This window comes from Naegleria lovaniensis (genome assembly GCF_003324165.1).
Source record: "Naegleria lovaniensis strain ATCC 30569 chromosome Unknown tig020, whole genome shotgun sequence".
In the NCBI taxonomy this organism is placed as follows: Eukaryota; Heterolobosea; class Eutetramitea; order Acrasida; family Naegleriidae; genus Naegleria; species Naegleria lovaniensis.
Window position 1 is genome coordinate 146,487 of NW_025407842.1, and position 21,216 is coordinate 167,702.

Consider the following 21,216-nt stretch of genomic DNA (forward strand, 5'->3'; position numbering starts at 1 on the left):
ACATGTGGTGTGTGAAATTTAATAAAACTACAAGTTTGTTGTTGTAATCTATGTACAAGCATTTGATCTCTCTGTATAGTTCGTGTGTTTCAGGATAAGACCTCCAAGGCGTAGACTGTCATTACATGACCAAACATCCACCTCCTCCATTATTATTCTTCTTTCATCCTTCTTTTCATTTTGCTTATTCGTATTTGCAGAATTCGAATTTGGAGATTTAATTCCCAACGATTCTGGATCTAATTTAATTTGAGCACACAATTGAAAGATTTCCTCAATTCCCTTATGTTGTTTTGCAGAACATTCTCTGTAACATACAGCACCAATTCGTTCTTGAACTTTTTTCGCTTGTTCGTCAGTAATGCATTCATGACCTTTTCGAGGATCATTTCGCAAGTCACATTTCAAAGCGACAAGAATGACAGGTGTAGTGGGACAATGATGACGAACTATTATCATGAGAATTGTAACATAACAAATGTATTCATGTGGATCATGAACATTTTCCATTCATATACAAGAATTTCCGAATCATCATCATTATCAATTGGTTTTCAAAATATTATATCAACCTACCTTCTTTTATCCATTTTGCTTCAATATTTTCCAAACTTGTCGAATTGCTCACATCAAATCCAATAATAAATACATGTCTATTTTGAATTTTTCCATATAAAATATCATTGATGATGATAATGAACGAAAAGAAGTTCATACAAGATTGTCATCCAAATATAATAATAATTTTAGTTTCCAAGTGTGAGTTGTTATGTTAATTCTTCAACTTACGTATCGGGATAGGAAAGAGGTCTCAACTCATCAAAGTCTTCTTGACCAGCTGTTCATTGTTTCCATCCATATACCAACATTGGATGTTTTCATTCAACACAACAACTGTCACTTGTCAAACCACACACTTACCGGTATCCCACAAAGTCAGTCCCACTGTTTTATCTTTATAGGTCGTTTCAGTTGAAAAGTTATCAACTACTGTTGGATTATAGTCTTCTGGAAATATATGATTGACTCCTCTAGAGAGAGAACGATAATTTCAAAGTTTTTTACAATTTTCAAAACATCCGATATGATGAGAATTCTGTTAATAACGTTCATTCAACACCATTGATTACCTACGAGAGAAGAAAGTTGGTCTTACCGACGGCACCGTCGCCTACTATCACTACTTTGATATCCATTTGTTGTTGTTGTTGTTGTGGAGTTTGTATTGGGTTATTTTTTGTAACTGATTAAATTGGGTGAAAAAGTGACAGGTGGTTGACGGGTTGAATTGCGATGAGGAGAACTGCTGACAGTCAGTGACCACATTTGGTGATCAGTTGACTAGTTGAGGTATTGTGGTGATGATCTGGAGAATATAAGGTTGATCATTGGATATACTAAAGACACTTTATAGAACTAACTGATTGGAAAGAATTGGTGATACAGCAATCCTGATTATTTGCATACAAATGTTATTGGTTCAAAGAGTGGGTTATTGAAGTAGCTTGTGCAACATCTCCCTTCTCTAATTCTCGAGATTTACCTGTCATGGTTCCACTTGAAATGATTTGACCTGCCAAAACGTCTCGTTTGAATTCATTGGTGATTCTGTTGACGCATTGAAGACAGGTATCGAGTGGTCCTTTGGTTTCATTGGCATCGTATTCACCATTGCACACAAATGAACCTTGTGCCTTTTTCTGACTGACATTATTGAACAATAATTCTACTTTTTCAAATGCTAATTTAGCAGACTCTTTCACATTGAAGGTTGATGGCTTTTCAGGAATAATCAAATTGATATGGCCTCCTAAATCGGCAATTCTTGTGAGAACACCTCCTTGATTTTCCACATTGTCAACTCTTGATCCAATCACTTCAAAAACACCAGTAACATATTCCAATGCATCAATTAATTCTTCTTTGGTGTAGGGAGTGTCACGAGCCTTCAAGTCTTTTGACAAGCAAAATGCAAATTCTACTTCAACCATTGGATTAAAGTTGGTCACGTCTTCCATGTTGTAAATTCGTGGATTTCTCAAAATTTGATGTTCAAATATTGGTCCCAAGAATGGCTCCTTAATATTTAATCGTGCAAGTGCTTTTGGTTGTGTTGCACCAATCTTCCATCCAGCAAGCTTCCATCCTCTCTCCTTTTCTAAAAGGTCAATCAATCTCAATTGAGCATATTGAGCTTCCTTCTCACTCTTTGGAATGATATTTGTTGGAAATGAGAGAATTGTTCTGTTTGCTAATTTTCTGCTTTTCAATGACTTGTAGGCGGCCATTGGAGTGACTTCATCTCTGTTAATCTTTGAAAGTGCTTCGTCGTTAAATTTTAATACTGGCTCCTCTTCTCCTGATTCTTCCAATTGTGCTTTAAACTCACTTCCGCTCAACTTCTTCTCTTTTTCCAGCATTTCTTGAATATGTTTGTCATCACACATTGCTCTTTCCTCCATTTGTTCCAATGCTGATTTTTGTTTTGGGTTCAACTCGAGAAATTCTTTATAACTTCTATATTGGAATTTCATAAGCAATCGAGCAATGTATTCAATTCTCTTATTTTCATCAGTGCTCCACTTATCTTGATTGAACCACAATTTCAAAGGTTCATCCAGCGGCTTGTTAATAATCTTGTTCACATATTTCTTTTTAGGACGTTGAGTAAACATGGGTTTTGCTTCTGAAATGTTGTTAGAATCCTCTCCTTGATGATTTGTTTCATTTCGGAAGAAACAAGAACGAGAGAAGGATCGGGTAGATGATAAACTCTGTTCCATCTTCATCATAATATTAGCTGATAATGCCGAACATAATCCACCCACTGAACATGAGGTTTTAATATTATGTTTACTGGACGAGCATTTAAGCAAGCCTTTCCGCAACTGATGATGAAGCATGATGATGAAAAATATTTTTTTTGATTCAAAAAAAATGCCCAAACCTAAAGACGAAGATCGAGTGTTGTTGAAAACATTAGTGGATGAGTTGGATCGGGCAAGCTCGGAAGAGGACAAAAAAGCATGTTCATCAACTTTATCCAAATATTTAAATGCGGCTCCAAAGTTTATAAAGAGTGGTGTTACTCAAATTGGAGTCGGGTGGAAACAACGAACAAAATCTCTTCGGAATCATTAAAGTCCGTGTATAAACCTCAATTTGTATATGAGGATGTTTCTTTGGCGAAGGAAGAGGAGAAGAAAAACAAGCAAGAGACTGATGAATTGTTATCGGATAAGAAGAGAAAAGCAAATATTGACGAATTTTTAGACGAATTGTCAAATCAAACAACACCAAAAAAGACAAAAAGAAATAGCGATACAACAGGTTATTTGAAAATTACTAATTTGAGTATTGGAATTTCAGAACCAAATTTAAAGAAAGAATTTTCAAAGTTTGGACGAATTAATAATTGTTATATTGAACCATCCAGTGGTGCCGATTCTGTCACTTGTTTTTTAGAATTTAGAAAGACCTACGATGCTGAATGCGCCATGCATGCTCTTCAGAAAAAGAAAATTTGTGGCCAGTCTCAGAATATTCAAATTCAATGGTGCTCAAACGAAGAAATTGATGATCTTCAAAAAAGATGTAAGTTGTTTCTCTGGTGTCACAACGTCCCAACTAACCACCAATGCAGTTCAAAAGCATTTCGACGAAAATACCAAGTCTGATTTTGTAAAAATGGTGTCTGATTTGGATACTAGACGCAATACCATAATGAACGTGATGGGATTTTGTTTGGACTATCAAAACAATGCAGAGGATATCACTGAACTATTTATGAAGAATATCTTCTCAACAGTGGCCAAAAAACCTCTTCTTTCTCCAAAAAGCTAGCTTGTCTTTATGTGTTCAATGACATTCTCTTCAATCAAAAGTACGGACCAAAATATCAGAATTTCCTCCAAGACCGTATGCTTGGGATTTTGCAGTCCACCTTAGACTCCTCCACTGACAAAGAACAACGAGAAAAGGTTGTGAAAATTTTGGAATTGTGGAAGGAAAAGAAATTCTTTTCAATTTCGAAAATTCAGGGCTGGATGGACATCATTTAAGATGTGTTGAACAAGAAGAAAGAGCTCCATCTTTCTTCATTCATCGTTAATCGCACAACATGCACGAGAGGATACAAAGATGGAACCAAAAGAATTGTCAAGATCGCATGTACTTATTGTAGCATAATACCATTTTTTGATTCTTTTCAAAATAATGAAGATTTGCCATGGCTATACAGTGAGACCACATAACAATATCAAACCACTTCGAAAAGCTTAGTCTCACTAAAAAAGTGGTCCAATACTTTTGGTTGTTGTTTGTTTGATTTGTTTCCGCTCACCACACTCAAACAATCAACATTTTTCACTTGTGACGCGCCAGTGCAAATACAGTTCACAGAGAAATGATTACTCGCTAACTTTCTACTTGTTCCACATGTTCGCACAGGTGTTGTAACCCTACTTAAAGCATTCTTTGAAGCTTTCATTTCGAAAAGAAATATTCAAAGAGCTGATAACTTTTGGGAATTGTCTCAACACGTAAAAAAAATGTCACAATTTGCCTTGTTGTTGGAGGATGAGGTGAATGAATCTGAGATCATTTCTTCAAGAAAGCATCAACGTTCAAAACAAAAATCTAAAAAGAAATCACTCTTTCGTGAAGAATTTTCAAGAATTGCCTACGATCCTGTGATTTGGTTTCATGTATTGACATTTATAGAGTTTAAATATTTATATCCGTTGTGTGCTCGAATCGACAAGTTGAGATGTGAAATGATTTATTCACGAGCCATGGGTCATCACGTATTGATGTATGAATTTAAAACCATTCTCAATGGAGAGGAAGAACATGACACACGAGTATGGTTTCAAAAGTTTGTTCGAAGGGAATCCATGATGGACTTGTTGCATCGAGAGGATCCTCAATGCCATTTTAAGGAATTAAGAGAATTTGTGAAAATCTATTCGGACGACAAACGTAGTGAACAACAGAAACACTCTTCTCAACAACAACTGTTACCTTCCAAGGAAAAAAATTACACTCCTGAACATGTGCATGAATTTACAATTTTCGTCAAGTTATTTCTCTCACTCTTGAAACGAAGAAATCAAATACAACTTTTCAACATGAAAATTCGAATGAGATACCAACAAGTAGCCACAAATGAAGGGAGTAGAGATTATAGCAAAAATTTTCACATGCTCAACGAGACCAAGCATGATGAAGATCGAAAAGAGGATATTCACAAAAGCCATGTCAATAATCTTGACCAAAATTTAAGAAAACAACTTCATTGCGATCATTTTGAGAATGTGGTTCGAATGGTTGGATCAAAAACAATGATTTCACAATGTAAGGCATGTGGCATTTCCATGGATATTTCTCATGTCACACCCAAAAATTTAAATTACAAATACAAGTATTAGGATTTGTAAATTCGAATCTTGAATGGTTAACGATGACGTAGTGTTAGATCTTGTTATTGTTGACGTCATGTTCCGACATGTTTGTTCGAGCTCCCGTACAGAATGTCACACTTAAAAAAAATGTCTCAAGTGAGGTTGACATTAATTTCTTCCCTTCTCACACCACATTGTAACATCATGAATGATGATGAAACAACATGTTCCCATTCAACCAACACACACATGGATGATTTAATGACAAGATTGAAAATGAAATTGTTGGAAACAAGGAGAGAGTGCACGGCAAAACCCTTCGTTCCTTTCAATTGTCATGCTGTTGATACTTTGAAAATTAATTCCGAAAAACACAGTTTTCAGAGCATACGTGACGTCAAGATTTCCTACTCGAATCGATACATTTTAGTGAGCGATTTATGTTTTTTGGGTTCCAATTTTTCAATGATCAAAGTGTTTGATTTAACCACAAGTCTCTTTCTCAAAGCCATAGGTCCCTATCACAATGGTCCTCAATTTTTATGTGTGGAAGATCGACCATTTCTTGAACATTCTTATCATGTCAGCGACGCTTTGATTTTTTCACATTCCTTTCTAGAGGGAAATTCACACCAACAACAACTCTCAAAATTCCATTTGAAACAACTGGTCGAGAACGAGCAAGGAACATATCAGAGTGTTTGGACAGTGGATGTTGGCGATACATCGTTGGAAGTATGCTCGCGTTTGATTCTCATCTCTATGTCGTGCGTGATCAGTCCATGATTCAAATTTTCAATTCTAAAACTGGAGAGTACTTGACCAACATTCTGGAGACATTTCACATCATCCTTCGCTGTTTCTCTGTTCTCATAAGATACAACTGTATGAACTTGCCTAAATGTCCACACTCGTGAAATCATTGCATGTGCCAATTATGGACAAGTAGTGTTCTTTCAACGCAAGTTCGAAGGATCCCCTTGCGACTATGAACAAGATACTCGAAAAATCTACCTCTCACCCAATTCTTCCTATTACGCAAGGAGATGTTGTTACGATCGTGTCTCAATGAATAACATTCTTGTTGCTGGATTTTACAACAGTTACTATGATGGATTAGCCGTTCATGTCATACACGACAAGTCGTTGCAAATAGTTTCGTTTTTTGAAGGAGGAAGCTCACGAGAGCATGTGGCAGGTATGTGTGTGAATGAACTCACAGGAGAGTTGTTGGTATGTGAGAGAAATGTAGCGCGTGTGTTTGTTGGCTTTGAACATGCTGCAGAACCAATTGAGGAAACGTCAACAACCACTTCATCCTCGGATCGTCATTGGTGTTCCATTATCTAATGATGAAGTATGAATAAAGGTCCATTAATTTTTTTCAAAACCAATTGGGTCTTTTCTGAATTTAGGAAAAATTAAAGATTCCTTAAGAGGTAATGTCGAAATTCTTTAGAATAATTCTGAGACACATCCTGAGTGTTAGGCAAGCTGAATGGGTGTATGAGAGAGAGTTCTAACGCTTGACGTTTGAACATTGGTATTGGTCAAATATTTGCTATGTTTCAATGCATCTTCACCTCTATCTGAAAAATCATTATGAGATAAATGCAGTTCCAAAAGATTTGATAAATATTGACTTGAGGCAATACTTATTGCACCTTCATCAGTTATTTGATTGAACTCGAGATCTAATTTGGTAAGATTTTTCAAATATTCACTGTTGGCAATTCTTGTTGCTCCTGAATCACCAACATTGTTGCTATATAGCTTCAATTCTTGCAATTTCGATAAATAGCTACTTGAGGCTAGTATTGAGGCAAAGTCTCCTCCAAGAGAGTTATTTCTCAAGGATAGAAAGGTCAAACGGCTCATATTTGGACTTGACACAATGCAAATAGCTCCTCGTTCTTGAATATTAGTGTGATCCAAACTTAAATATGTCAAATTCTTCATGTTGAGGCAATAAGCATTGCAGAAGATGATCCAAGATTGTTTCCAGAAAGATTTAAAAAGGTCAATTTTGTCAAAATTCACTTCCAGCCAATGCCAACGCTCCAGCATTTTCAATAGAATTGGCATCCAAATTCAAAATTGTCAAGTTACACATCTGAGGACTTTGAGCAATCGCCATTGCGCCTCTGTCTTCAATATGTCCAAACAATAAGTGTAATTCTGTGAATTTTGCATTTCCCTGCGCAAGATATTCTGCACCCTTTGGCCCAATCCATGAGTGGCTAAGATCCAACACTTGTAAATTGCTCATCGACTTGCTTGTTGAAAGAGACCTCACGCCATATTCGCTGATTTGATTTCCCATTAAACGTAATTCTCTGAGTTTTGAAAGGGTTGCACTCTGACTCAATGCAATAACTCCACTATCTGTAATATTACAACCATTGGCACTTAAAATTTCTAAATTCTGTAATGCAGTCGATTTGGCAATCCGTTGAAAAGCCTCATCGCCCACCTTCCTGTAGTTGTCGTTTAAATTTAATTCTTTCAATCGTGATGCGTATTCACTCCGTACAATGTTCTGAAGTGCTCTAGTGCTGGATGTTCCTATGAATTGTTGCGATAAATCCAATGAGGTAATATTCATACAATGACATTTAGACATTAATTTCAATCGTCGTTCCAAATTGCCCAATCTTTTCAAATTCGGAGATATAGGAATCTCTCGTGCAATCCAACTCCATTGTTTGGAAACTAAAAAACAATGATGTATGGTATCCAATTCCAGAAAGGACATGATCTGAAGACAAACCTCATCGGGAAAGCAACTTGGAGCATATGACGCCAACGATTCATCCAAACTGTGATCTGTTGCAGATGCTTGTTGTCCCATTTTTTTCATTCGAGTTCATTGTTCCTGAAATGATTCAGGTTGTTTACTTGTGTAAGGCATGACCTTCTTTTTTGATATGTGTGAAAAGAGCATTTCTTGTTGGAAATGATTCTCCACAAACATTACAACTCAATGAGGGTTCCTTCTCTTTCTTTTTGTCCTTATTTCGTCGTTTCTTTTTCTTATTTTCAGTGGTATCTGTTGTGGTTGATGATGAAGCTTCTCCTGTCGGTGTTGTGTCGTTCGGCGAACGCTGCTTCTTCCTCAATTTCATTCTCCTCTGAGGCTAGCTTGGTATTCTTAGTATCAACATCAACGCTATCAGAGGATTCAGTGCTTGATTGAGGAAGAGTTTGGGGTGATGACGAGGATGTAGTTTGCTGAGACGCTAGCGAGGATGAAACACCCTGTTGTTTCTGTTGTTTGGATTTTGATGTGGCATTGTTTGTTGGCTGTATATTTTCAATGATTGGTTGCTTCTTGGTACCTTTTTGTTTGATTGGTTTTTCTTCTTCCTCTTCTTCGTCGTCAATATTCTTTTTCTTACTTTTTGATTTTTTGCTTTTTGAGGATGTTTTGGCTTGTTCCATGCTTTCTCGAAGCATTTCTATTTGCTCACGATCTAAATAAACAACGCCTTTCTGGAGCTTCTTCTTTTTCTTCTCCTTCTTTTTTTTCTTTGCATTTTCTTCTTCTTCGTCCTCTGGTTGTTGTTGTGAAGTATCCTCTGCAGAATATTCCGTTTTCTTTTCTTCAACTTCAGGAAGATTTTCGTTTTCTTGTGTCGTCTCTGTCACAACTGGCTCTTGCTCGTCCTCATCATGAATATTAGCACCTTTCATTTTCTTTCCTGCTTTTTTGCTGCTGCTAGTGGCATAAAAGTTGTCAAAGACATCCTCTGCTTCATCGAGTGCATCATGTATTTGATTGAATTCTTCCTCATCAGAAAATTCTTCATTAAGCACGTCGTCATCAGAAATTTCGCCACTCAATAATTGTTGACGTAATCGTTCCTTCTCTTGCAGATATTCTTTTTTCAATTGTTCCTGAAGCAATTTAGATTCTTCCTTCTTTTTATCAAGTTCATCCTGAATCTTTTTCCTTCTCTTCATTTCCTCTTTTACTCGAGGGTCATCTGCCTTAACCTTCTTGAGCAAGTGTTTAACAAGGTCGTTATACTCTTTTCGTGCCTTGTTTCTTTCCGTTTCATTCTCTTTTTCCATTTGTCTCTTCACAAATCTATTCTCAGCTTCTGATAATCTTTTGTGTGACATCAGATAATAATATTATTTAATAGTTAAAAATAATAATTATTGGAAAATTATTAATAAATTATTATAATACAAAAAGAACAAAGAGAAAATATTTAGAAAATTAATAAAGTGACAATAAATGTTGAAAATTTCATGAAATATGACACCCACCTCCATTTGTCTTTCCAAGCAAACGATCGTTTTGAATTATACGTTGACCAAAATGTATAAAACTTGGCCACTTGTTCGTATGGTGTATTTTCATCTCCGAATGAAGGACTCTTCAAATTAGATGCTGAAGGAGCTTTAGCTGATTTATATTCCTCATCTTCTTTCAAAATGGTATCAAATACTCGTTGATAAATCTCGAAAAAGTTGTTCTTATCTTTGCTCTTAAAAGTAGTATAGCTTGATGATGATAGAAAACTCCACAAATTTTGTTGTTCGGGTTCCTTCATTTCATCATCGCCTCCATATCGAGCTGCAGCCATTCCGCGACTCAGAATAATATGTTTATTCTCATCATACCACGCACGTTCCTGATCATCAAATAAAATTTCATAGGCGTCTTGAATTTCTTTGAAGCGATGAGTAGCCTCCTCCACATTATCAATATTTCTATCGGGATGCCATATTAATGCTTGTTTTCGGTAGGCTTTTCGGATTTCTTCTTTCGTGGCTTCTTTGGTAAGTCCCAAAACTTCGTAATAGTCGCGTTGTTTGTGAGCAGCAGTCGAAGATGTACTCATTTTTTGCTTCAAGTTCCCAAGCAAATGTGAATTCAATTTTGAGCTTAAACTTCTATAAACATCATTGATAAAAGCAAGCATAACAAAATTTTATGACCATTTGACCAGTGTCAAAACGTGGACAGATGAGTGTGTGAAATACGTTAGTTCATTCGAAGCAAGATATCTATTTAAAATTTGGAGTAGATCTCGGTGATTTCTAACTGGAAGGGTTAAAAATTGAGGTTTACTTGTTTGAAGTGGATCTACTCTGCATAGTTTTTCGAACAATGTTGAACATTGCCAACACAAATTTAAAATCTGTCGCGCCTCCTCCGACAATCAACACTGTTACTGGAAAGCCGTCAAATTTCATTTTCAAACTCTAGAAAGCGGAATTTTGATCACTAGTGCACATAGTAGAACCGTTTAGTTCGACTTGATTTCAATAGCTGTGCTAACAGTGGTCAATTCGCTAACGAGGGAGATATTTAAATTTCAATACAAAACAATAACAAGAAGCATGTCTTTCAACGTAGCAAATGACTCTAATACCACCTCTTCAGCACACTCAAATCTGGTGGCAATGTTGGAAAATGCTGCCCTTTCATGTGGTGATAATCTTCTGTATCGCTTCTTGGACTTCTCACAAGGAAAGGACTTGATTCCAAGCCGCATTCATGAAATCTCGTACAAACAATTTCACATTCATGTCAAATCACTCGCTGCTCTCATTCAAACACAATCAAACGTAGGAGATCGAGCCCTTTTAATCTATGAACCAGGATTAGGGTTTATCACATCTTTCATGGCATGCATTTACGCTGGAGTGCTGGCGGTTCCTGTCTATCCCCCCAAACGAATGGAGGAATTTGGAAAACTGGAGAAGATCCTTTCAGATTCGCAACCGAATCTTTTTCTTTTATCAAAGCAAGTGCATGATCATTTCGAACAACAAGGTATCAACAAGTACTTTAAAAAGTCTTCATCATCGTCCACATCGACATCACAAAACTCGAGTTGTCCGACCAAAAAGGAAATGGACATGGCGCTTCAGCAACAGTTAGAAATTTGTCATGAAGCCTTTGAAGGTTTCAACGTATTGGTGACCGATGCCTTAAAGTTCTCAGAAAGCAACAACCTCATGGCTTTCTGGAAGCAACCAGAAAATCTTTCAACAGAGAGTTTGGCTTTTCTTCAATACACGTCTGGTTCGACAAGCGACCCCAAAGGCGTCATGCTTACTCATGGCAATCTTCTTCATAATTCGCATGTTATTGAAAAATCTTTTGGACACACCAACAAGAGTCATGGAATGATATGGCTCCCTCCTTACCACGACATGGGCCTCATTGGTGGTTTACTGCAAGTCATTTACGCTCAATTTTCTTGTACATTGATGTCACCATTTGCGTTCATTGAATGTCCTTTGCGTTGGTTATTGGCAGTCAGTCAATATAGCGCAACAACATGCGGAGGACCAAACTTTGCATATCAACTCTGTGTAAAATATTTCCTTGAAAACAAGGATCACCTATTAATGGATGAGAATAGTCGACAGTTGTTGGCTTCTGTAAATTTGAGTAGTTGGGATGTAGCTTTTGTAGGTGCAGAACCTATTCGTGAGGAAACTCTCGAACGATTTTATCAAGTCTTCAGAGAGTACGGATTCAAGAAGGAATCGTTTTATCCATGTTATGGTTTGGCTGAGAGCACTCTGTTTGTTTCAGGAGTGGAAAAAGGAAAAGGGTTCGATTGTGTGACACGTCAACAGATGGCAACAACTCTTTCGAAAAGTCAACAACACTCTTCATCGTCTGATGATGAAAGGAAAAAGCTTTCACAAAAATTTGTAAATTGTGGCAAGAGTGATGGTACTGCTTTTGGACAAATTCTGAAAATTGTCGACCCTGAAAGTGGCACTGAATTAACCAGTGATGACCAAGAAGGTGAAATTTGGTTAAAAAGCCCAAGTGTTGCAAAGGGTTATTGGAAAAAACCAGAGATTACCCAAGAGATCTTTCATGCTCGTCTCAATGGAATTGATATTACTGAAAATTCATTTCTGAAAACTGGAGATTTAGGATTTGTAAAGAATGGACAGCTGTTCATTACTGGTCGCCGAAAGGATTTGATCATTATTAATGGTCTCAACTATTATCCGCAAGATATTGAATTTGTAGTGTCAGAGAGTCATGAAAAAGTACGACGTGGATGTGTGGTGAGTTTCTCAATAGAAGTGAACGGAAACGAGAACTTTGTCGTTGTGGCAGAAACCAAAGCAACAGAGTCAACAGAGTTTGATAACATCATTCATGCAATGAGGAAAGCCATTGTTGAGAATTTGGGTGTTTCCTTATATTGCGCTCTCGCTTGCATCATTCTCATGAAACCACACGGTTTGCAAAAAACAACAAGTGGAAAAGTCAGACGTCAACCAACAAAAGGTGCTTTCCTCAATAACAAACTGAACACAAAACATATTGTTCATCGTTGGGATAGGCAATCGGAGACAGAAGAGGACACGGCCGCTCAATTACCTCACACACCAACAGAAATACAACTTGCCAAAGTCTGGAAGGATGTCCTAAATACAGGAACGGAGCCTTACTTGAATAGTCATTTCCTGCTCCAAGGAGGCAGTTCTATTCAGCTCATCCAACTTCAAACTCGAATTCAGCAACAATTTCACGTGAATTTGAGCTTATCAAAATTGCTGACATCACCCACCTTGCAAGCCATGGCAAAAGTAATTGAACAAGAAGAGAAGGAGAGCATAGAAACCTCCTCAATCATTGCTATGGCCAAGGAAAGACCAATTACTATTCCACTCTCCTATTCTCAACAGAGATTTTGGTTTTTACATCACTTGATTGCCGATGCTGCCATTCATAATGTGTTTTCTGCAGTTCGTATGAAAGGAAAGCTCGACATGCAAGCACTCACTCGCTCTTTGATGACCATCATGGACCGCCACGAAAGTTTACGTTCTTGTTTTCCAGAGTATGATTCCTCACCTTATCAATTCGTTCACGAAAAGAGTAATTTCACATTGAGAGAATATAATCTTCAGCATTTTATGGAAGAGACAAGTCGAGAAGAAGAAGCGAATCGAATCTTGTTAGCAGAGGTGAAGAAGCCATTCACCTTACAAGAAGCACCTTTGGTTCGTGGATGCTTGATCCAAATGTCTAAAGAGGAACACATTCTTGCATTGACATTCCATCATATTATCATCGATGGATGGTCCATGTCTCTACTTATCGAAGATTTCACGCGTTGCTACAATGCATACAAGCATCATCAACAGCAACCTCTTTTGGCAGATCGTATACTGCAATATCCAGAATATACCATTTGGCAACACGAAAATTTACAACGAGAAGACAAGCTGGAGAAACAGTTAGCTTACTGGGAACATCAACTCAAAGATTTACCAAACACCCTTAAATTACCAGCAGAGCAGGCCAATGTGTTGTCGGGTGGATGTTTTGAAGGTGCACATTATCGATTCAAAATTGATGCTCCCATGTTGACAGAATTGAAAATTCTGACACAATCGCAACATGCCACTCTCTTCATGGGGTTATTGGCTCTCTTCAATGTCCTTCTATTCCGCTACTGTGACGAGACCGACCTTGTCGTGGGTTCTCCAGTAGTGAATCGACAACAACATGTCGAGCTAGAATCCATGGTTGGTTTAATGGTGAACACACTCGTGTTGAGAAATCAAGTAGACCCCAATGCTGGTTTTATCGGTTTGCTGGCACGAGCAAAGCAAACAGTTCTTTCTGCTTTTGAGAATCAAGAGGTTCCATTCCAACAAGTGGTGGACCGCCTTAAAGTTCCACGTGACTCGAATGAAAATCCTCTATTCCAAGTAATGTTGGCTATGCATAGTCCTCTCAGAGAAGTTCGTTTGGATGAGCTGTGTATGGAACCAGTGTTCATCGATAATGGAACTTCCATGTTTCATTTAACACTTGAAGTGCAAGAAATGATGGATGGTGCTCTGGCTTGTTCTTTCGAATATCGTACCGATCTGTTCAATGCAAGTACCATCGAACGAATGGCCACCAATTTTGTGGTGTTGTTGCAGTCGGCCATTAAGGAACCACAACGCCCTATTAAAGAATTGCCACTGGTTGGTGAAGCAGAACGTCATCAGCTCTTGGAGGTTTGGAATGAAAGAATAAGTCCTCCTAACAAATTGTTGCATCAATTAGTAGAAGAGCAAGCGCGAAAAACTCCCAATAACATTGCCCTCCTTTTTGGAGATCAAACGTGCACGTATGAGGTTCTTAATGCAAAGGCCAATCAATTGGCTTTGAGATTGCGAGAAATCTCCTTAAGTAACAACGGCGGCAATAATCCATTCATTGCCATCAGTATGGAAAGGAGCTTCGAGCTTCTTGTTGGTCTTTTAGCCATCCTTAAATCAGGACATGCTTACTTACCTCTGGATCCTACGTATCCAGAAGAACGTTTACAATACATGCTTATGGATTCTCAAGCAGGCATCTTGCTTACTCATTCATGCTTGAATGAAAAGTTTAGTTCCTACCAAGGAAATAGGGTATTTGTTGACAAGTTGAGTGACGATCTTTCTTTGGAAAATGTCGAGTCCAATGTGAACCCAGATGATCTTGCTTACCTTATTTACACCTCTGGTTCCACTGGTAAGCCAAAGGGTGCCATGCTCACTCATCGCAATGTCGTCAATACGTTGACAGGTCTCGTACAACTCTATGAAATGCAGTCAACTGATAAGTTCATTCACTACAGTTCTTATAGTTTTGATGTCTCTTTGGAAGAACTGTTTCTTCCTTTGGTAACAGGAGCAACAGTGGTGATTGCAAAGCCCAATATTCAGTATCAACTGGAAGATTTAGTGGATTTGATCTATTCCTCAAAAGCCACTCTTTTCGGAATTACACCAAGTTTGTGGCATGGGCTGTCATGCTATGTGGACAAGAAACCTCACTCGATGGATTCTCTGAGAATTATCACGATTGGAAATGAACCAGTTGATCCACGTTCTGTACAAGAAATTCAAAACAAGTGCCCTAATGCCACAGTATTGAACGTGTGTGGAGGAACAGAAACATGCATTGATTGGTCCCTGTTTAAAATCCCTCGAAACTTCAAAGGAAAGGTTGTACCCATTGGTCGTGCATTACCTGGAGTGCAGTTGTACGTTCTCGATTCGAGCATGCAACCTGTTCCCATTGGTGTACCAGGAGAGCTCTATGTTGGTGGTCATGGTGTGGGACGAGGTTATTGGAGAAATACTGAACTCACAGCGAAAAGTTTCATTGAGAATCCATTCGCTACTGAAGAGGAGAGGATGAATGGCATGAATTTAAAGCTCTTCAAGACTGGTGATTTGGTTCGTTTCTTACCTGATGGAAATCTTGTGTACTTGTCTCGAATGGATCATCAAATCAAAATTCGAGGTTTCCGAGTCGAATTAGGAGAAATTGAGAATGTCATGAGACAAAGTGGAATGATTCATGAAGCCGTAGTGATCTTGAATGAGGATCCGAACTTTAGTCAAAATAAGCAATTATTAGGTTATATTCTTTGTAAGGAAGGCGAGCAACGAGATCGTTCCACAGTGATACGCGATTTGCTTGAATATTTGGAAAAGCATTTGCCTTACTACATGATACCATCTAAAATCAAGTGCATTCAATACATTCCCATCACAAGTAATGGAAAACTCGATCGGAAAGGACTTCCAATCATTGATGATGACAACAATATTGACTCTCTGACCAAGTTTGAACCACCAGAAACTCAAGCTGAAATCAAGTTGAGAGAAATTTGGGCAAAAGTATTGAAGACCAAAGCAGAAACTATTAGTGCCCATGATAACTTTTTTGCTATCGGAGGAAATTCCATCTTGATGGCTCAAGTCAGGAGTCTCATTAGTGATGAATTTGGAGTATTGTTGGACCTGGCAACCTTTTTCAAAAAACGAACATTGCATTCTCTGGCAAACTTGATTCAATCCTCTTGTCCTGTTCAACAATAATCATCATTTTGTGCTGATTTATATCGCAGTATTTACAACACAGGCTCCGATAGAAATTTTAAACGACATGGTTCGAAAATTGTTGTTATATTTTTTTAAGGTGATACAAAGAAGGACAATTCAAATTCAAGGTAAAATCCAAACCAATAATTTCAAAGATAATTTAGTTGAAATGCCACAATCATTATATTAGCTCATATCGTGGTATGGTATTAAAGCACAATTTCATGCAGAACTATAATTCAAATTCCTTAATTTGTTTCGCTGTTGGTCGATCCTGTGGATTCTTTCTCAACATTTGACAAATAAATTCAATCAACCTCGAATCATAAAACATTTCATATTGTTGACTACTCGTAATCATTTTGTTTTTCACTTCCTCCAACACCTTGTCTTCAGATTCACTCAATAATTTGATTGAAATTCTCGTTTCTAATGGATCTCGTGTCATAATTTGATACAAGGAAACACCTAACGAGAAAATATCTGATGGAAAACCATACTTTTCATGAGCAATGACTTCAGGTGACATGTAACTCAATGTTCCACGAATTGAATTATTTGTTGTTGACAATAACTCTTTAGCTTCTCCCAAATCTCCAACCACTACTGAAATTAAATCATGAAGAGGATCAAAAACCTCCACAAACACATTTCTTGGTTTGATATCTCTATGAACTAATTGTTTCACAGAATGTAAATAATCTAAACCTTCTCCCAATTGTTTCATTAACTGTAAAAACATTTTCTCTGAGAGTGGTTGTTGATACTTGTACAAGGTCTTTTCCAAATCTCCTTCATAGAATTTCATAACCATACAAAATGATTGTAATTCTTTGGAAATGAATAATTCATGAACTTGAACCAATCGTTCGTGTTGAATAGTGGCTGTTCTTGAACATTCGGAAATAATCTTTTCCGTGTCGCTTCCTGCAAATTTAATGGACTTGATAGCCACTTTTGAATCTTGTTTTTTCGTATCATGACATAGATAACAATCTCCAAAAGCTCCATTTCCAATCTTTTCAACAACTTTGTATCGTTCTTTTAAGAGTCCAGAATTGGAGTAACTCATTTCTGAGATTGTTGTGATCCTCCTCCTCCGCTTAATAAACCGATTGTGTTTTGGTTGTTGGTTGAGTACAAGTTTGAAGTGGAACTGGACATGGTTCGATAGGTTTCAATGAGGGATTGAACTGACATGTTGGATTCAGTGTTGGTTTGATGAGAGAGTGTGGAGGACGAAGTTTGATGAGTGACAGAATTTAAGAGAGGACTGTAAGTGTGAGAACACTCGTCCTTACCATCGACAATAATTTGAATAGGGTTAGAATCCATGGCTTTCATCTCTGCTTCGTTTTTTTGTAACTTGGCTTTTTTAGCTGCTTTTCGTTTCTTGATGCAACAAGCGACCACACTCAAAGTGACAACTGACGTGACTATAAGACTTACACCTACTGTGATACCAATGGAACCTCCTACAATCGCGGAATGTCAGTTTCACTCTTCCCACTGTTACTACTCAAAGAAAATGCCAAATTACAAACAGTTCCTGATGGATTCAGACATTTGACAGACATATACAATGCCAAACCAGATGACGGTGCTCGATCCAGAGCATACTGTGGAATGGTAAACGTTTTCAAAGTAGTTACCTTCTCACTACTCAACTCAATCTCTTCATTTTGAACAAAATTCGAATCTGACAACTCGTCATTAAACGAATATCGAAACTGAATCTTCATGGGATAATACACAACAGAGGAATTCGAACTTCCACTCGGACCAATGCTCACATAAAATTCCTTTGATTTCACATTCGCGCATTTGCCATCACCATTCGAACAGTGCAATCGTTCGATACTCTGCGATGGCATAAATAATGGCAACGTTCGTTCATACGACTGAAACACGACATCGGAAAATCGATAGATGACAGTTTTCACATCTTCATTGTACACATTATTCAAGACAATTCGAAATCGGTCATTGGGTGATTTTGCTAATGGAGTGATTCGAAAAGTTCCATCAAAGCTCGTTTGAGCATATTGAGAGACTTTTCCCAATTGGTCGGATGACAAGGCCTGTGTGATTCATGAGCCAATAATAATTGAGAGGTTGGTCTGAAGTATAGGAAAGATTAAAGAGTCCATAATTGTACAGTGTTGTAGAGAGAATATGCACTTTGTTTTGGAACAAGGACTGTTGTTGGTTGTTGTGCATGGACATGTGAAAATGATGATGAACGAAGAAAATCATTGGAAGAGAAGAACATGATCAAAAGAAGAAGAAATTTTAGGATGAGAATATGAAGCTGAGGATACATTTGTTTGTTGTTGAGAACAGTTGAACTTGGCATTTCAGTTGGCAATGGTTGAGATGGAATGCGGTGGTACGCGGATTACCATCGAAATCTTTTTTTTTTCTCGTGTCAATTTTCAATTTGGGTGCAGCTCAATTAAATTGTAACAATAACAACAACCAATGTTTATCTTTCAGAATGGAACACGGACGGAATTTCAACTTGTACAACTTCCTTTCTCATAACCCAATTTGAAATGAACATACTCTTGATCAACGAGAGGATGCCTTACTTATGACACATTTCCGAGTCGATTCCTTTCTTTTAGCATCCATTTGATCCTTCCAATTCACTGAAAACACTTTCGCATCCAATAAGGGTTCATAACGATAGCCACCACAGTGCACCAACTTGGTACTCACTTTGTTTTTACCTTGAGTATACATGGATAAATTCACCAAACAACTTGAATCTGCTCCAAAACTTTCTCCAACTCGCTCCCAAACCCATGTCACAGTATTTAATTGATAAATACTTGAGGAAACATCCCACATCATACCTCCTCCAATAATATACCAATGAACTCCAATTAATTGTGGAGAAAAGGCAGGGAATGTTCCAGCATTGGGAGCTTCTCCACGTGTCTCAATTTTTGTCCATTTCAAATGATGTAAATCCAAAACGAAAAGATCAGTATAGGATTCTCTCCAGTACTTGTCTTGAGGAGAATTTTGAACCCAATAACCTCCTCCAAAACATAGGATGGAATGAGAGTTGAGAGGAGTGGCCGCAAATCCTAAACGTGGTGTAAAGAGATTGGCATTTTCAATGAGAGGAGTAAGGTTCTTCCAATTTCGAGTGACAACGTCATAGGCCCAAACTTCATTCGTAGGTGTCATGTTATTTCCAACACCTCCTCCGAGGACAATCATGGTTCGATCATTGAGCATGACTGCACAGTGATTGGTTCGAGGGGATGGCCACTCCATTCCATTGGGTTTGACAATTTTTTGCCATTGGAACAGAACGTCACTTGTGTTGAGATTCATGGGTACGCTTCGAGAAGGTGATAAAAAGCGACGGAAGGAACCTTGAGAAGTATCTCTTTTTGTGTTGGCAGTGGTACAAAATCTGGATGAAAAGTAAGCATCAGTGAGTTGGACGTGATACAAGTCGCTGGTCACTGAGTCTTCATAGGAACCTCCAAAGACAATGACAGAACGTACAGATGGAGCATACACGGCAGAATGCTTTCCAAACATTTGAGGTAAATCGACATGAATAGGTTCAGAATCATTCATCGATGAATTTGGATATGATTTCACACAAGTAACTTCATGATCTCGAGGCACATCAAATGCCCATTGATTAGGAACAAACAAGGCATTCATGGTGTAAATTCCTTGCTGGTGTGGATTTTCAGCATGTAACTGACGAGGTGTCAAAATACCTCCAATAATCATGACATTTGGCGTGGCACTGTTGGAAGGAATGCATGTCATGGTATGTCGATATCTTGGGAAAATTCGATGAATCATGGAATTGTCAGCCCCTCCAAAGGCATTCATGGCCACTTCTCCAAATAAATACTCACTAATCGAAGCAGCAATATCCGACTGGGTATCTCCCAAAATCATTCCATTCAAGGATTGAGTCAATTTCACATCTTCAGAAATAATGTGTGGATATTTCTTTGCAACAATGATTGGAGCGTTTGAAGATGGAATTGGAGTCGATGAAATGCTCGTCGAGGTTAACTTTTCTTCCATAAAGTAATGAATACAATCTAAGGTTGTGTATTCCATTGAGGTCAATTGAGGTGCAGCAAAATCTCCAACTTTGGAGGAGTGATTAGAGGGAGAGGTGGATGTCTTGCTGTCCATATTTTCATGTTTGTAAATATGAGCTGGATTGGCATCACAACCTGTAGAGACTTTGAAAATGTGTTGAATTCTCTTCTTGAGGGAACTCGAATACATGATGGTATTGGATGGTTCATGATGAGAATGATGATCATGGTGATCATTATAAACCTCACAACATTGACATTTGCTTGATGTCATGAGAGAGCTGTCATTGGCTCGATCATCGAATGGTTCCTCAATAGCAAAGCCTCGTTTTTGATGCACATAATGTGGATTTCTCACAAAAGTATGATGCCACCACAACTCTCTATTCAATGCCAATCGCTTGAAGGTTGAGTTGACAAGTTGGATTTTACACAGTAATTCTTCTCGTGTGAAAAAGTACAAGATGTATTGCAAAATTTCTTCTGGGAGATGAGTCACATGATTTGTAGAATCCAATGTATTATTCGTGATGCTTGGCGAGCAGTGTGGTTTTTGGAGTGATGAGGATTGAGGAGTCGTCATGCTTGATCGTTTCTTGACTGCACTTCCGAGTAAATTAAATAATGACCATGATAATCCTGATGTGGATGACAAGGATCGATCTGTTGTGGCTGAGGCCATTTCATCCAACAAGACATTTGGGCATGAGAAGGATTTAGGCAATGAAGAAGGTGAAGTCAATGTGGTTAAAGGTTCTTCAAAAATTGGAGAATGAATGGATTGAGAAGTGTGTGCTACTGTGCGGAAGGAAGACATGTTCATTAAAAACTCTGAGGATGGTGTTGTGTTGGTT

General features: G+C 37.9%; 10 protein-coding genes across 10 annotated transcripts; 3 read left to right on the forward strand and 7 right to left on the reverse strand.

Moving 5' to 3' along the window:
- Positions 1-48: 48 nt before the first annotated feature.
- C9374_004127 (uncharacterized protein) lies at positions 49-1,196 on the reverse strand (the record flags this gene model as incomplete). The annotated part of the gene is made up of 5 exons (XM_044693732.1): positions 49-449; positions 577-653; positions 790-838; positions 922-1,031; positions 1,135-1,196. 5 exons carry the CDS (start codon positions 1,194-1,196, stop codon positions 49-51), a joined length of 699 nt encoding a protein of 232 aa, XP_044549135.1.
- A 276-nt stretch (positions 1,197-1,472) lies between these two features.
- C9374_004128 (uncharacterized protein) lies at positions 1,473-2,903 on the reverse strand (the record flags this gene model as incomplete). Its single annotated transcript, XM_044693733.1, has 1 exon — positions 1,473-2,903. One exon carries the CDS (start codon positions 2,901-2,903, stop codon positions 1,473-1,475), a length of 1,431 nt encoding a protein of 476 aa, XP_044549136.1.
- Positions 2,904-2,937: 34 nt separating this feature from the next.
- Positions 2,938-3,843, forward strand: C9374_004129 (uncharacterized protein; the record flags this gene model as incomplete). The annotated part of the gene is made up of 3 exons (XM_044693734.1): positions 2,938-3,099; positions 3,144-3,594; positions 3,644-3,843. 3 exons carry the CDS (start codon positions 2,938-2,940, stop codon positions 3,841-3,843), a joined length of 813 nt encoding a protein of 270 aa, XP_044549137.1.
- A 707-nt stretch (positions 3,844-4,550) lies between these two features.
- On the forward strand, positions 4,551-5,429 carry C9374_004130 (uncharacterized protein; the record flags this gene model as incomplete). Its single annotated transcript, XM_044693736.1, has 1 exon — positions 4,551-5,429. One exon carries the CDS (start codon positions 4,551-4,553, stop codon positions 5,427-5,429), a length of 879 nt encoding a protein of 292 aa, XP_044549138.1.
- A 1,458-nt stretch (positions 5,430-6,887) lies between these two features.
- On the reverse strand, positions 6,888-7,361 carry C9374_004131 (uncharacterized protein; the record flags this gene model as incomplete). Its single annotated transcript, XM_044693737.1, has 1 exon — positions 6,888-7,361. The coding sequence occupies one exon, from the start codon at positions 7,359-7,361 to the stop codon at positions 6,888-6,890; it is 474 nt and encodes a 157-aa protein (XP_044549139.1).
- Positions 7,362-7,431: 70 nt separating this feature from the next.
- C9374_004132 (uncharacterized protein) lies at positions 7,432-8,253 on the reverse strand (the record flags this gene model as incomplete). Its single annotated transcript, XM_044693738.1, has 1 exon — positions 7,432-8,253. The coding sequence occupies one exon, from the start codon at positions 8,251-8,253 to the stop codon at positions 7,432-7,434; it is 822 nt and encodes a 273-aa protein (XP_044549140.1).
- A 188-nt stretch (positions 8,254-8,441) lies between these two features.
- Positions 8,442-10,255, reverse strand: C9374_004133 (uncharacterized protein; the record flags this gene model as incomplete). Its single annotated transcript, XM_044693739.1, has 2 exons — positions 8,442-9,513; positions 9,678-10,255. The coding sequence occupies 2 exons, from the start codon at positions 10,253-10,255 to the stop codon at positions 8,442-8,444; spliced, it is 1,650 nt and encodes a 549-aa protein (XP_044549141.1).
- A 502-nt stretch (positions 10,256-10,757) lies between these two features.
- Positions 10,758-16,271, forward strand: C9374_004134 (uncharacterized protein; the record flags this gene model as incomplete). The annotated part of the gene is made up of 1 exon (XM_044693740.1): positions 10,758-16,271. The coding sequence occupies one exon, from the start codon at positions 10,758-10,760 to the stop codon at positions 16,269-16,271; it is 5,514 nt and encodes a 1,837-aa protein (XP_044549142.1).
- A 235-nt stretch (positions 16,272-16,506) lies between these two features.
- Positions 16,507-17,346, reverse strand: C9374_004135 (uncharacterized protein; the record flags this gene model as incomplete). The annotated part of the gene is made up of 1 exon (XM_044693741.1): positions 16,507-17,346. One exon carries the CDS (start codon positions 17,344-17,346, stop codon positions 16,507-16,509), a length of 840 nt encoding a protein of 279 aa, XP_044549143.1.
- Positions 17,347-17,749: 403 nt separating this feature from the next.
- Positions 17,750-21,179, reverse strand: C9374_004136 (uncharacterized protein; the record flags this gene model as incomplete). Its single annotated transcript, XM_044693742.1, has 2 exons — positions 17,750-18,327; positions 18,866-21,179. The coding sequence occupies 2 exons, from the start codon at positions 21,177-21,179 to the stop codon at positions 17,750-17,752; spliced, it is 2,892 nt and encodes a 963-aa protein (XP_044549144.1).
- Positions 21,180-21,216: the final 37 nt, after the last annotated feature.